Here is a 16,258-nt window from a genome sequence, read left to right on the forward strand (position 1 = left end):
TTCTTTAGTATTCTGGATATAAGTACCATGTCAGATATGTATTTGCAAATATATATCTTTTCACTTTCCCAAAAGGCCTGTGAAGTACAAAAGATTTTGATTTTGATGAAGTTCAATTATCCAGTTTTTCTTCTGTTTATGTTCTCAGTATCATAGCTAAGAAACCCTGGTGTAAGCCAAGGTATGAAGAAAGTGCCTATGTTTTCCTTTAAGAGTTTCTTAGTTTTAGCAGTTACACTATTATCCATTTTGAGATAATTTTGTAAGCAATTTGGATTTGAGAAGTAAAGCCTGTGGCAACTGTCCAGTTGGTGTGTTTCAAAAAGGAGGAGAGAGGTCAGTATACAGCTGTGGCCAGATAAAGGGGCATATGGAGAAATGAGGGGGTGCTCTGATCTGCTCACCTGGAGACATGATCTTGGGGGTGATCTGCACATACTTTTCAGTTGGAAAGGTAAAGTAGGAAGGGCTGGTATTTTCACACAGAAGAGTTAGGGTATTAGGATCAGGGAATCTTTTCTGTTGGTGGAATGTGAAAACAGGATGACTTCTTCATAGTTCCCACCAAATCCTGACTTTGGGGCTTTTCAGAAAGGGAGAGACCAGGGTCAGGGGGACTCTTGAACATAGAGAAGACATGGAACCCCTCCCAACATCCTGAGGCAATTCAAAACCAAGTTTAGCTTTTTGAAGTGACACACAACTTTTCTGCCTGCTAGGATTAAAGTTTCTTTCTGGATTTTCTAAAATGCAAAACTCTAGGGATGTTTATTAAAGCTGAGCTTGCAGGTGTTGTTTTGCGTACACTGCTATGCCAACAACCATTCACTCTGCCTGTCAGGGGTTTGAGCCCAGAGGATTCTTAACCCTGCTCTTCCTCTGAGAACACCTTTGATGGGGAGGCCTAAGCCATGAGAAGCCCCAAGTACCCGTCCCTGGGGCTGCAGAGGGCCTCCTCCCAGCACATGGCTGTGAGAGGAGAGTGTGTGTATCCCGCACCTCAGGTGGCCCTGGGAGTTGCCCTTGAGTGTCACATCCAGGTTCGCTCTTGTCACCCCCAGTTCTGTAAGGTCAACATCACACCCCCAGAGTGACCTTTCACAGGTACCTGGGTGCACAGGCGTGGCAGATACAGGCTTCCTTCTCCACTTCCACCCTTGATTCAGGCTCCCCAGAGCAAACACCAGATTCTACAGAGTACCCCACTAAAATCCGGGTAACAGAAAAGGGGGAAGAGTGAAAGAAGAAGTTTGGGATCATGCCTCCACGAAGTCCATCCTTAGAGTCCCAAGGGTATAGCCTGGCAGTGGCCCCCTGGCCTGCATCTGGCCTGGCTTTGAGAAGCACCTCTTCTGCAACACCCAGGGTGATTCTGGGCTCCCCTTTTGGGTGAGAAGGGAAGGGTGATGTCTTCGTACCCTGTATCCATGCCTATGGTGGTTAGCTAGGCTGACATGGCAAAGCGCCACTGACAAGTACAGCAATGTTGTTTCTCACAGTCCCAGAGGCAGAAAGTCTAAGGTCAAGGTGTCACCAGGCTCAGTTCCGGCCTACCTCTCTCTCCCCTTGTAGGCAGCGTCAGCGTCTTCCTTGTGTTTCCTTATTGTCTTTGAGTGTGTCTCTGTCGTAATCTCTTCTTATAGGACACCAGTCATATTGGAGTGGTGCCTCCCTTAATAGTCTCACTTTGACTTAATTACCTCCCTACTAGCCCTGTCTCTCCATAGAAGAACATTCTGAGGTGCTGGGTATTAGAGCCTTAATATAGAGATGGAGGGGGCCCAACTCAGCCCATACGCTCCCCCTTCTCAATTTCTGGAGATTCAGTCTTGGAATGGAGGGTGCCCGGCCCTAGTAGGACCACCTCAGTGTGGGTGGTCAGGCCTCCTTACAGATACACCAAGCTGTTCTGTCAAAGCAAAGATATGCTTACTCTCTCACACCCATGCTCAAACAGGTGCTCACATGCACTCACAACCACTTATACACATGCACACAGGTGCTCTTACACCCCTACATTAGGGACATGCACTCATACTCACCTACACATGCGATCACATGTGGTTACGTGTCCCTGCCAGCCTCGCACTGAGGCTTCAGAGGTCCTACTTGGGTCGGGAGGCGAGTGTTACGAACTGAGTTGTGTCCCCTCTACCCATATGTTGAGGTTCTAACACCCAACACCTCACACTCACTCTCATTCCCACTCACAGCTGGGCTGACACATGCTTGCACACTAAGGAGATACGTTATTTCCAAGATCGGTGCAGTTTTAACTTATAAACAGTAGAGAAATACATCCCATAATTGACAAGTCACCTCTCCATCCTTGGAGTCAGTAAGTCAAGTGATGTTTAACCCCTCTCCATCGTCCATTTTGAGCTTCCAGTAAAAGCAGTGTGGGCTGCCAGACTTTTAGGAACTAACTGGAATTAGTTGGGACTAGGCGGAAAGGGAGGTGGGGCTGCTTCTTTGTTTTCTCCTTTTCCCTTGTTTCTCCCTAAGTCTAGACCACTCACTGCTGAATGGACACACACACACACCCGCCCCTGCTGTGGGTGATGGTCAGTTCCTAGAGCTTTTGGCAGTTACTGTGCCATTGGACCTGAGGGAGAGTTGAGGAAAATAGATCAGCTCCTGTCCACAGTCCAGGTGGACCTATACCAGAGGACTCTGAGGCTGGGTGAGGGGGTGAAGACAACACAGTGAAACCCTTGAAAAGGGCTGCCAGGACTGAGAGCCCCCAAAGGAGGGTGCTCACCCCAACAGTGGGCCAGGAGAGCCTGCTGGGAATCAATGACACTTAAGCTGGCCTTGGAGAATGAGTGGTAGTTGGCTTGGATGGATTAGGAAGAAAGAGCACCCCAAATCAGCTCATGAAAACTGAAGATATAGAAGAACACCTGGGGATATTTCAGCACCTGTGGAGCACGGTGCTTGTGGTGGAGGTGCAGGAGATGAGAAGGACATGCATGGGAGGCAGGACAACAGAGAAAGCGTTCAAGTGGGGCATGCTGCAGAAGGTGCATTTCAGGAAGTTCCCTTGGGCCATGAGCTGGGGGTGTGGGTGTGGGGGAGACAGAAAGGTGGTGAAGCAGACAGAGGAGTGGCAGCTCAGATAGGGGATGTAATGGAGATGGGGAGTGGGGGGCAGAGTGTGACAGGTGATGGTTGTTATATGGCTCTGTTGGCAGGACAGGGAGACCCAGGAAGGGGTGGGGTGGAGGGCTTCAGCGGGTGACCCATTTCCTACCCTTCTGGCCTCTCCTACTCCTGTGGGTTGGCACTAATGGCTGAGTTGAGTTGTTGAATGGACTCTGCTTTCCCCCAGGCTTCCTGGAGAAGAACCGAGATGTTCTGGGTTCAGATATTCTCAGCCTGCTTCATTCCTCCAAAAACAAGTTCCTGCAGGAAATATTCAAACTGGGTTCAGGGGAGACCAAATTGGGCCCTGGGACCATCTGCAAAACAAAGACTGGGAGCATGCATGTCCAGGTAGGCTCCCATGGGTGTCCCTTCCAGCATGTCCTGGCCTCCCATCCCTCAAGCCCAGGGGTCAGACTAGCGCACATGGAAGAGGAAGACTCCATGCTAGGGTCTGGGCACAGAGAGTGCAAATGGGTCAACCAATGCTGTGACCACGGGGTGGCGATGAGGGGACAGGTGCACATGAACACACCTGAGTCTGAGATGGTGGTTTTGCTAGAGTAAGTCTGTTTCTCTATTGGTGCATGTGCTATGAGGTATGCATTTTTGTGTGTGTGATGTTTTGTGTTTTATGTCTATTATGTATGTGTGTGATTTGTGGTACATATAGTATGTCAGGCTGGTGGAGACACAGGTTTTTCAGGGCTCCTAGTGTTTCCTAACAGGGTGGGGGTGTGTGCCTACCCACTGCCCACTGCCATTACACAATGACAGTGACTATTCAAAAAAACCCCACGAATCACTTGATGAGGACTTCCTCACCTCAAGTTGGGGAAATGAAGCTACCTGAGTGACTCAGGAATTTCAAGAACAGGCAAAGAACCCCACCCCTGGCCGGGAATCCAGCCCTGGCCACACTGAGGTGGCCCCGAACTTCCATCTTATCCCTCCGCCTCTGTGGTAGCATCTGAGGCCCCCATGCCCAGGACCCACCAGAGCAGGCCAAAGGAGGCACCGCAGAGCCATGAGACTGTGCACGATATCCTCAGGTCTGGAACTGGGTGAGGCCAGGCTAAACCCTCCATAGTTTGGACCAGAGCCCAGGGCATATCCCAGGGGATTCAGAACAGGATGATGGTGCAGGAAATGCACATTCTTTTACAAACCAGGATAGGGGGATTGTTGTCATGTTACCTGTGTTCAGTCCTCTCCTTAGAGGGGTGAAAGTATGAAGACAGGCCAGAGATATGATTTGGCAGATACCTTTGCTCTGGCACATTTGACCTTGGAAAGTTTTGATCAAGAAGCTCCTCCCCAGATCAGCATTGCACAGAGAGCACCCTGCTTGTGGGTGGGTGTGGCTTTTGTTTCACCCTGGCACGCGTAATTTTGATAAATCTATTTTTAATATAGTACTATTGATATACTGTATACATTTACTGCACTGCTTACAGTATATAGTATGGAACATTTTTTTAATATATGAAACCTATGCATAAAATGAAAATATAGAAGAATGTGATAAAGAGTGAATGCTGACATTATTTTTATCACTGTGTGGTATCATCTTCTACATCCCATTTGGGAGACCCCATCTCCAGACAGAAGTCTTAGCCTCATCTTAGTCACCTCTGGGCCCACAGTCCTGTGGAGGACCTGCACACAGAATGCACTTGAGGCTCCTGGAATGGATGAAAGAATGGGTGATTCAATGAATGCAGCCTGTCTGCCTGTAGGTCCTTGGCAGTGACCCTCCATGCTGTGTGTGAACTGTGCCCTAAGTCATGTTCCCCAGCACCTCACTGTGCCCCATGCTTCTGCCCACAGTCTTCAGAGTCCAACAAGCGCCCCCCAACCTTGGCAGCCCAATTCAAAAAGTCTCTGGACCAGCTGATGAAAATCCTGAACAACTGCCAGCCCTATTTCATCCGCTGCATCAAACCCAATGAGTACAAGAAGCCACTGGTAATAAGGGGCAGCATGGGAGGGCAAGTTGTCTTCTCCACAAATCTCTGGGCATCCGGGTCCCTCTCACTGCTCCCTTCACCAACATTAGAGCTATCAGCCCCACTTTACAGAAGGGGACATTGAGGCAACTAGTCTTAGCCACCCCTGTGTCAGTAATCTGCAGGTTCTAGATCATGCTTCTCTAAGCCCTTCCTCTTAGCTGTAAAGACAGACTATGACCTGACTGCAGTGGGCAGCAAGGACAGAAGAACATGGCATTTGCAGCACCTCTACAAGTGTCAGTCCTGTACTTTTAGAGATTGAGGCCAATGCATAATCACCAAGACCTGAGGCCAAGCAATCTTTGTAGAACAGCTGTATGTGTGTGTAGGGGGGTGCAGTGGGGGGCAACGCAGAGGGCCCTAGCCTGTATGGGAGTCTCTGGTAATCCCAAACAGAGGCCTCAAATACAGAATTACCCAAACTGGTATATGCCACCTGAATATTCACTGATTTTTTTAAAAAAAAATCTCATAAGGGGAATTACAAAGTGCCTCTTGGGGGTAGGGGGAGGAACTAAATTATATGAAATTGAGGCAGTCACAGGAAATCCAAAATGTTTCTTGTTTGTAGAACAATATAGGGGTATTAGATAACAACTGTGCTTCTGGAGACCCTTTGCCCAGCCAGCTTCCCTCCTTAGGAGCTGCATGACAGTTGGGCCTGTGGTCAATGCTCAAGTTCCCCTAGTGACCGCTATGTAAATGAAAGAGCAGATGAGGCAAGGAGCCAGTTTGACTCAGGGTTTGAGCCCTGGCTCAGTTACTTAGAGGTGTAATAAGGGACCTTGCTATTAAATTGGAGGCAAGAACCCCACTACATAAGATTGTTGTAAAGATTAAATGAGAAACACCAGGCCCATAAGAAATACTCAATAAATGGGAAACTAATTGTTGTTTGACCCTGGACTCCAGAAATTGTTGCCACTGTGGCCCTCAGTGTTTCCAAGAGGGTAACCTTCTGCCAGGGGTCTTGCCAGGTGGAGGTCTTCCATGATCTTGAGGCTCCTGGCTTGGAGGCCGCAGTGCCAGTGCACCCCCTAGAGGCCAACCCAGGCAGAGTCTTGAGGGCTCAGTGGATCCCACACCTGGTTGCAAAGCATCAGCCCCAAATTCCTCTCTGGTGGCCATGTCTATCTCTGAGGAAGAGAGACACCAAGTTGGCTAGAACATTATCTTGTTTTAAGTAGGAAGAGAATTTCTTCTGCCCACTAGGGTGTGGGAGGCGCCCTAGTGCCAAAACTGCTCAACAGAGGTAAGGTGGGAAAGAAGCAATGTTCTTTTGGATCATTATTTTGGGGTGCTTGAAAACATTTTAAACAGTGCATAACTTTAATGTTCATAGCACTTTGTATATCCTGAGCATGAGGAAAACACTTAGTGTTCTTGTAAGATGTCACTATGTTTCTATGTCATGGACTTTCATCTGTTGTTTCATCCACCAAACAACTCTTTTCAAAATAGATGTGGCTCATTCATACCACAGAATACTACATTGTCACAAGAAAGGATGAAATGCAGCCATTTCAACAAAATAGAGGGTGTTTGAAAAACTACACACAGCAGCAAAACAAATCAGAACAATAAAAGCAAGTACTGGACATTCATGTAACAGATAATTCAACAACACAAAACACTGTCAAAAACCACTGGGCATTGACAAATATCCCCAGGGCTCTGAGGTTAAGAGGAAGACGGGAGAGAAATGGGAAAGGGACATAAGGAATAGTGGTGGAGCAAAGTGAGTAATGGATTTTTCCCAGAGAAAACATGAGTTCTGTGAGTTTTCCCAAATACCAAATCTTAAGTAAAAAATTCACCTCTAACAAACTAGCGACAAGGAGTAGTTTTTACAGCAAGTCTGGAGGAAGGAATGATAATGCTTTAGTAAAAACATTTTTGAAAAACAATTTAAAGCTCCAGGCATTTAGGGACAGAGGAGTAACTGGTCGAGCAGGCTACCTGGCAGGGCTCTCGCAGAACCCGCCCAGATGCTGGACGCTCTCCTTAACCGTCCTGCCTCTCTCGCGCAGCTCTTCGACCGGGAACTGTGCACCCAGCAGCTGCGGTATTCCGGCATGATGGAGACTGTGCAGATCCGCAGATCCGGCTTCCCCATCCGCTACACCTTCGAGGAGTTCTCACGCAGGTTCTGCATCCTGCTGTCCAGCATTGAGCGCAGGCAGGTGCGCATCCAGCTCAACCTGGCCAGCTGGCCCCAACGGGTCAAGTGCATTCCCAGATACCTACTGTCTCAGAGTGTGCCCAACCCGCAGCCCCAAGGGAGCTGCTGACCTTCTAATGTTCAGGGACCCTCCTGGCTCTGAAGTTTGAAATGACTCCCATTCTCCCTCCCATTCCACCTCCTGCGCCTTCATCTCCCTCCCTGGGCCCCCAGAAGTAGGGGAAGGACTCACACTGGAGTCTGGATGACACTAGAGGCTGAATATGCTTATTCTCAGAGCATCTGAGGCTTGAAACCGGGTAATGGAGATGCTGTGTGGCTAATGAGCTTTTTGGAAGCTCAGGAAGTCCTTACTCTTCTTCAAACATTCAGCCACACTAAAGTGGCTGATCACCCAAGTGTCTGATCACTACAGTGAGGTCCCAGACCTTGAGAGTGAGGTGATCTCTTAGCCTGGGATGGACTCCCCTTGGCCCACCCTTAATTGAGTGGCTCTATGCGTATCTTGACCCTGCACCCCTGGCGGTGAACTTGGAGGAGGAGGAAGGAAACCCCAGAGGAGGTACTCTCAGCCTCCCATCTCAGGGTCTTTACTCCTCCAAGCTGTTCCTGTTTCTCCTTGGCAGCTACAGGAAAAGTTTCGCCAGATGAGCCTGCGCATTGTTGAAAGTTGGCTGAAGACAGACAAAAACTGGAAAATGGGAAGGACAAAAATTTTCTTGAAGGTGAGACCCCCTAGAGAGGTGCCTCACTCACCCTGAGCCATCAACACCGGACCCCCTGCTCTCCTTGCAGCTCACCCCTCCCCCACACACACTCCTGTTATAGAAGAACAGGTAGGTGGGATGGGCATGGAGAACACTGCCCAGCCTGTGGAAGTCTAGAAGCTTCCCAGACAGGGTGTCCAGCACAAGGCCTGAGGATAAGGAAGGACACTCTCCAAGCCACCAGGCAGCAGCTAGAAGTTAAGGGCAGCTCCAGTTGTGCTTGAGAGCAGGCCTCCACCATGCAGGCACCATGGCTCCCAGCAGGGGGCATCATCTCACCTAGGGAAGCTCTACTCCTTCAGAGCCAGGAGAATGCGGAATGACTCAATGTGCTTGCCTTTGCAAAGCAACACCACCACCCACCTCCCACCTCCCTTCCCACCGCTCAACTTATAGGGGGCCCAGGTCACACAGAGGTACCCTTATGGACTTCAGACCTTCCCAGGTTTGCCAGTTTGTTCAAAGAGCCTTTGTCAAGATGACCTCCAAGTCCCCCAGCCTCATAAACCTTGCATGTGTGAGCAAAATGAGAGGAGGAGGAAGAAGGGACAATCAGGGCTAGCCCACCCAAGTACCCCACACCACCCTCACCATGCTGCCCCTTCCTGAGTCCTCCACTCCCTCCCTTTCCCCCAGAGCCTTCCACATGTCTCGTCTGTCTTCAGAGTAACCATCTAGCACTAGTTCTTCAGTCCACCCATCTGTCCACACACTAGTCAAGCCTGTGCTAGGGCTCACAGCTCATTTGGAAGGAAGAGGCAGGGGGTTTTCAGATTCTTTTGAGGAGGTAATACTGGAATACAGCAGATGTCTGAGAGTCTAGCACTTCTCAAGAAATAGAAGGAAGAAGGCAGAGGCTGAGAAGGCAAGGTCTGTATCAGTGGGTTTTTGAGGCAGGCTGCTCTATGAGGCCACAGTCAGGATCTAATCCACTCTGTCCCGAGTGGCGTCCTAGGCACCTGAAGAGACTCAATACTGAGAAGCAGGAGTAGGCCCCAGTATCTCACCCTCCCCCCACCCCAACTCACCAAAGGGTAGTGCTACTCTTCCATTCTATAAGTACATTCTATAAGTACATGCCATCTTCTATAAGTACAGGCTAGGAGGGCAGGCCCAGGGCACACAGGTCCAGGAGGGCCAGAGTAGGTCAGGGAAAATCACAGTCTGAACATCACTCATCATCACGCATTTTGAGTCCTATTCAAAGGCTGAGGGAAACAAGCATGAGTCTATAGCAGGGTTGGATGTACACTGCAGATGCATTTTGGCAAATAAAACACAACTTTAGGGAAATTTTCCCCCTCTTGTGTTATCCAGTACAGAAATGAAATTAGCCAGATTGAATTAATAGGAAGAAAGAACTGGTGGGAAGTGGTTGCCCTGAGGCTGGGGGGTGGATAGGTGCAGCTCGTGTCTCTAAGTCACATATATCAGGTCAACTTGAAGTCCCTTCCCCTGTTCACCCTCCCTGGAGTACATGTGGGAAAAGTCTGAGAAACACTGACTGAGACAGTGTGCAGGCTCCAGAAATGTGGGGTGGTGGTGGTGGTGGTGGGGCAACTACATGGTGACATCTCTCTACCCAGGACAATGAGGACACTCTGCTGGAGATACAGAGGAGCCAGATCCTGAAACAGGCAGCAATCAACATCCAGAGAGTCCTGAGAGGCTACAAATACAGGTGACTGCCCTCCCCTAAACCCTGCCCAACCACATGCCTGCCAGTCATGGCTCTCCAGAAGGCCTGCAGGCAGCAAACCAGACTTACATGTTCCCACTGGTCCCTCCCAGAGGGTAGCTGAAGCTCAAGATCTCCCAGGAACTCCTGACAACAGACACTGAAGCCCATGTTGGTCAAAGAATTTTAGTACATTATTTGAATTTGGGGGATGGGGAGAGAGTGAAATCCACCACTTAAGCAAAAACCAAATGAAGTAGCAGCTTAGGTTTCAGCTATGCATTGATGCTCTCCTATTGTCTTAGACAACATTGAGGTTGGGCTGATGAAGTGGTTGCTTTTGGCAGGAAGAAAAAAAATCTATCTTTGACTCAGTCCCCTGGTTGACAGAGGGTAAACCTGGACTGCAGTGCAGGTCCAGCTGCTCTGCAGTATTGCCATAACTTGTCCATGTCCAGAAGGTTCTGAGGTCCTCACTATCCCTATCCTGCCTACTTATCACTACCCAAAGAACAGAACAGAAACCCAGACGTGAGAAAATGGGAAAACATACCAGACCCCAGGAATAGAGATTATGGGCATCTGGGAGCAAGACACAAGGCAGAGGGGTGTGGCTTGCAAGGTTAGATGGTGGTGATATTCAAGACAGCCACAGCTCCCATGGGTCAAACAGCGGTGCATGAACATATTCCAGAATGTTCAAGACTGGCAGGGGTGGTCACAGGCAATTTTAATTGAGTTTTTTTTTTTGAGATAATTGCAGATTTACACGCAGAAATAACAACAGCACACACCTGGTTTCTACCAGTGGCAGCATCTTGAAAAACCATAACACATCACAATGAGGATGTTGATATTGATACGATAAAAACACAGAGAGTTTTGTGTTGATATAGCCCATCCCACAAGGGTCCCTTGTACTGTCCTTCTATAGCTATACCTCCATCCCTCCCCTCCCCACTAATCTATGACAATCGCTAATCTGTTCTCTATTTCTATAATTTTGTCACTTCAAGAATGTTTTTATAAATGGAATTATATCGGGGCCTCACTGGTAGCATAGGGGTTAAGTCTCAGTGCTATCATCACTATGGCCTGATTTCGATCCCCGGCCTGGGAGCTAACTACGTGGTGCAGCAGACCTCTCCTCTCTCACCTGCTGCTCCCCTCAGCAGCGTATTTCAATAGATCTGCCTGTTCTGCTTCTCACTCTGTCCCTGGTGAATCCTCTCGCCCCCACACCTCTAGCCCCAGTTTTTCAACTCAAAAATAAAATAAATAGAATTCTATGGCATGTAACCTCAGGGATTAACATTTTTCCCGGTCAGCATAATTCCATGGCAATGCATCCACATTGTGAAATACATCACTATTTTGTTCCTTTTCCTTGCTGAGTAGCATTTCATAGTTTGTTTAATCACTCATGTGTTACAGGCCATCTAGGCTGTTTTCAGTTTAGGTTCTAAAACATAATGTACTTTGAACATTTGTGTATAGGAAGTGTGAGTAGAAGTTATCACTTCTCCAGGGTAAATGCCCAGGAGTGCAATCATAGTGACATGGAGTACTTACATTTTCATGGGAATGTTTTCCAGAGTAGCTATACCATCTTACATTCTCACCAGCAATGTAGAAGCCAGTGGGCTTGTTGGCATCCTCTCCAGAATTTGAAGTTCTTACTATTTTTTCATTTTAGTCATTTTGACAGGTGTGTAATGGTATCTTTCCATTTTCTCATTTGTCACCTGTGTTTGTCCTCTTTTGTAAAATGTGCAAATGTGTTGTTTGCCCTTTATCTAATTGGAATCTTTGATGAATTTTGAGCTTTCATTATATATCCTAGAATATTAGTCCCTTGGTATATATGTGGTTTGCAAATATCTTCTCCCAGTCTATTGCTGATCATTTCAACCTCTTTGGAACATCTTTACAGAGCAAAAGTCTTTAATTTTGGTGAATTTCAATTTGTCAGCTTTCCCTTTTATAAACTATGTTTTTGACTTCAAGTCTAAGAATTTTAAACCCAAATATTTTCTCTTAATTTTTTTTCACTAATACTATAGTGGATTTACATTTAACAATTAGGTGCATAATCCCCTTCGTTTTGAGTTCATTTTTTAATAAAGTGTAAGACTTAGGTCAAGCTTGTTTTAAAACCTTTTCCTTGTGAATTTTGCTCCAGCATCATTTATTAAGAGGATAGTGTGCTTTCTTCAATGAACCTTTGCCAAAAATCAGTTTGGTGTATCTGTGGGTCTGTTTATGAATTCTGTATTCTTTACCACTGATCTGTGTGTCTGTCCATCTGCCAATGCAACACCACTGTCTTGTTGCCTAGTTACAGAACATCTTGAAGCTGTTTTAATTCATCTTGGTCCTTTGCCTCTCCAACATGTTTTAAGAATAATTTTGTTGACAGCTACAAAAAATTTTGCTAAGATTTTGATAGGAATTGTGTCATATATGAATCTGAGGATAATTGACTTCTTTACCATGTGGAGTCTTCCACTTCATAAATTTCATTTATGTAGATCTTCTTTCATTTCTTTCATCAAGACTTTATAGTTTTCATTATCCAAGTTCTATACCTTTTGAATTTATGCATAGATTATTTTATTGGGAAAGAGTGTATAGTATACTATATTTTTAATTTTGGCATTGACAGTCATTGCTAGTACACAAAGATATGATTATTTTTATATATTGACTTTGTATCTGAGGCCTTGCTGAACTCACTTGCTATAAATTTCTTAGAATTCCTATGTAGATAATCATACATAAAAATTAGGAACATTTTCATTCTTTCTGCAATAGGATCACTTTTAGTTCCTTCTTTCCCATCTGTATGTCTTGTATTTCCTTTTCTTGTCTTTGGCACTGGCATCTTGGTCAACAATAGGCCACATACATGATAGTGTTCCAAATAGGCTATACCACCTACCGTAGGTATGTGGAAGGCTATACCTCTTGGGTTGGGTTAATTATACTATATTCATCTGAACAAGGACAAAATTGACAAACAATGCATTTTTCAGAATGTGTCCCTGTCATTAAATGATGCATGGCTTTATTATGAATGGTGAAAAGAGCCATTTTTGCTTTGTTCCGTATTTTAGGGAAAATCTTTCAGTTTTCAACCATTATGTATAAGGATGGCTACAGGTTTTATAGACATTCTTCCTCAAGTTGAGAAGTTTCTTATATCCCTAATTTTCTGGTAGTTTTAATTATAAGTGGGTAATGGATATTTTTCAATAAACTTTTCCCACCAGTTGATATCATGTGATTTTTCTTCTTTAGCCTTTTAATATGATGGACTATATTGATTTTCTTTTTTAAAAAATTTATTATTTATCCATACAAGAACTGGGATACAGGCCAGAGGTGCATGGATCTACCACAGAGATAGATGGGAGGAGAACTGGCAGATTCACTGAAATACACTGCTGAGGGGAGCAGCACCTGGGTCAGTAGAGGTCTGCCATGTCATGTGGGTCACCTCCCTGGTAGGAAATCAAACTTGTGTTGAGGTGGCTGCAGAGAGCTTCATAGTGCTGGGCTTGAACCCGTTGTACCACTAGGGAGGGCCCTGATTGAGTTTTGGAATATTGAATCAGCCTTGCATTCCTAAGATAAACCCATTTGGTCATCATGTATAATTCTTTTTATATATTATAGGATGCTATTTGCTAGTATTTTGTAAGGGTTTTTGTGTCTATATTCATGAGATGTAATTTTCTTTTTGTGTTTCTTTATCTGGTTTGAGTATCAGAGAAATGCTAGCTTCATAAAATGAATTAGGAAGTGTTTTCATCTACTCTGAAAGAGGTTGCATAGAATTGATGTTTGCTAGAATTATCCAGAACCATCTGGGCCTGGAGACTTTTATAAGGAGATATTTTAATTTATAAGTACCTTAATAGAAATATCTATACATTTGGGTGAGCTATGGCAGTTTTTGATTATTGAGGAATTGGTCCATTTCATCTAAGTTGTCAAATTTATGTGTGTAGAATTGTTTATAGAATTCCATTATCATTTGATGTCTCTAGGACTTGAAGTGATATCCTCTGTGTCATTCCTGACAGTGGAAATTTGTGTCCTTTTTCTTTGTCAGTTTTGCTAGATGTTTGCCAATATTACTTTTATAAAAATCAGCTTTTAGTTTCACTTACTTTTTCCTCATTTTCCCCCAGTTTTTAAATCTGTTTTCAATTGTGTTGGTTTCTGCTTTTTTTATTTTTCCTTTCTTTCCAACTTTGGATATATTTTACTCTTCTTTTTCTGGATGCTTGAGGTGGGAACTTAGATTATTAATTTAAATTCTTTTCTCTGTTATAAAGTAAAATGCTATAAATCTTTCAGCATTTCTTTAGCTGTGTCTCATATTTTGATATATCTATTTTTATTCAGTTCATTTTTTATTTTTCCTTTGAGACTCACTCTTTGGTCTATGGATTATTTGGAAGTATATTGTTTAGTTTCCAAGACTTGGAGACTTTTCTGTTACCACCCTGTTATTGGTTTCTAGTTTGGTTGTGGTCAGAGACATTCTGTGTGAATTAAATTATTTTAAATAGGCTGATGTTTCTTTAATAGTTGAGAATATGTACTATCTTGTTGTATGGGTGCTTGAAAAGTACAAATATTCTGCTAATGTTGGAAGGAATGCTCTAAAAATGTCAATTGGATCTTGTTGAATTCTATCTACTTGTTGCTTGCTGTCTAGCATTTATTGAGAAGGTAGAGTTTGAGATCTCCAAATATAATTATAGATTTTATTGTTCATTTCATTTCTATCAGTTTTGTTTCACATATTTTTCAACTCTGGTGCATAAAAATTTCTTTTTTTCTTTTTTTTTTTAATTTATTTATTTGTACACACAGAACTGGAGTACAGGCCAGAGGCTCAGGGGCGGCAAGAGGCTTCACCAGAGACAGAGTAGGGAACAGAACAGGCTGGTCAACGAGTACACTGCCGAGGGGAGCAGCGGGTGGGTCAGGAGAGGTCTGCCACGCCATGTGGTCACCTCCAGGGCAGGTGGGAATCAAACTCATGCGGAAGTGGCTTTAGCTTCTTAGTGCTGTGCTTTAACCCGCTGCGCCACCAGGGAGGGCCAGATTTTTCTTTTTATCATCACAAAATGTTCCTCTCTGGTTATTTTCTTGGCTTTAAAGTCTACTTTAGCTGACATTAATATAGCCACCCCTTTTTTATTTTGGTTATTCTTTACATGATATGCATTGTCCACCTATTTACTTTCAACCTATTTCACATGACTATACTTTAAGTGGGGGACAGGTTTATTACTGCCCATCACTTATTCTTCCAACGCTGCTTAGGGTGGAAATCTTGTCTCCACTTGGCATTTTCTGGCATAAGTGGAAATGGAGCCACAGACGTTTATGAGGTGCTTCACTCAAGTCAAGAGGTTATTTTCTAAAAATTTCCGATCTTACCAAGTTGAAACTTTCCTGATTCTTTTGATAGAGAGAGATGACTTTTGTTGAGACTTTTTTCTTCTATCCATATGTCATTTCTGGATTGCTGACTCCTTCAGTTCCAAGTCTGGGATATATGAGGCAAAAAGTAATCCTAAATAGTTGTCACTGTGTTGTTCCTTAGGTCTGAGATCCCTAGCTGGTCTTCTGCTATACACCTTTCAAAGTTTTGTTATGTTTGCTTTGTATATAATGCCCCCAAGGACTATAGCTGAAATTAACAGGAAGAATAGGGAAAAATTTGTCCGCTGCATCCCATTAATATTTAATGGTGTTTTTGTTGTTCTGGGTAACATAGTTAGCAACAAAATAAATAAAGAGAGAGATGATGATGTACGCAATGGAGAAAGGGAAGGAGGGAGGGAGGGAACAAGGAAGGAAAGGAAGAAGGGATAAAGGAAGAAAGGGAGGGAGGGAAGAAGGGGTGAAGGGAGGAAGGAAGGAAGGACCTTGAGCATTATATTAATAGGTTGGCTAGCTACATCCCTGGCCTCTACTCACCAGATACCAGTAGCCGTAGCACCCTCTCTCCCCCCTCCTCCAACTTCCTAGTCATGGCAATCAAAAATGTCTCTAAATATTGCCAATTGCTCCTGGGGTTCAGAAATTACCCCCAGTTGAAACCCACTGGTGTAACAATTGGGCAGGAGATAAATCGTTTTTATTTTTTAGGTAATTCAAGTATTTTTTTCCCTCATATTAGAATGACATGGGGATACACACACACACACACACACACACATTGTGTATATGCACCAAAAACTATTTGATAAAGATAGCTGCATTGATACATAGATTTTCCAGGGCCATCAACAAAGATTCCAACTTAATTGGACTGGGTGGAACCCAAGTATCAATAAATTTTGAAGTTCTCCAGATGATTCAGAACATAATTGAATCTGTTCTAAATCTAAGAAAATTCCCTGAAAAGTTATTAGAATTGATAAGAAAAGTCAGCTGAGCATGAGATAGA

The 16,258-nt window shown here is 44.7% G+C and overlaps 1 protein-coding gene across 1 annotated transcript in view; it reads left to right on the top strand.

The window, feature by feature from the left end:
• The window catches only part of MYO7B (myosin VIIB), a 70,122-nt gene that overhangs the window by 27,628 nt on the left and 26,236 nt on the right, over window positions 1–16,258 (top strand). The window contains exons 14-18 of the mRNA XM_004694875.1: window positions 3,332–3,495; window positions 4,975–5,112; window positions 7,187–7,339; window positions 7,965–8,063; window positions 9,692–9,786. Of these exons, the coding sequence (XP_004694932.1) occupies window positions 3,332–3,495; window positions 4,975–5,112; window positions 7,187–7,339; window positions 7,965–8,063; window positions 9,692–9,786 (649 nt within the window). The remainder of the gene's footprint in view (window positions 1–3,331; window positions 3,496–4,974; window positions 5,113–7,186; window positions 7,340–7,964; window positions 8,064–9,691; window positions 9,787–16,258) is intronic.

The sequence above is a fragment of the Condylura cristata genome, unplaced genomic scaffold, assembly GCF_000260355.1.
Source record: "Condylura cristata isolate star-nosed mole 26May11 unplaced genomic scaffold, ConCri1.0 scaffold00049, whole genome shotgun sequence".
Lineage (NCBI taxonomy): Eukaryota > Metazoa > Chordata > Mammalia > Eulipotyphla > Talpidae > Condylura > Condylura cristata.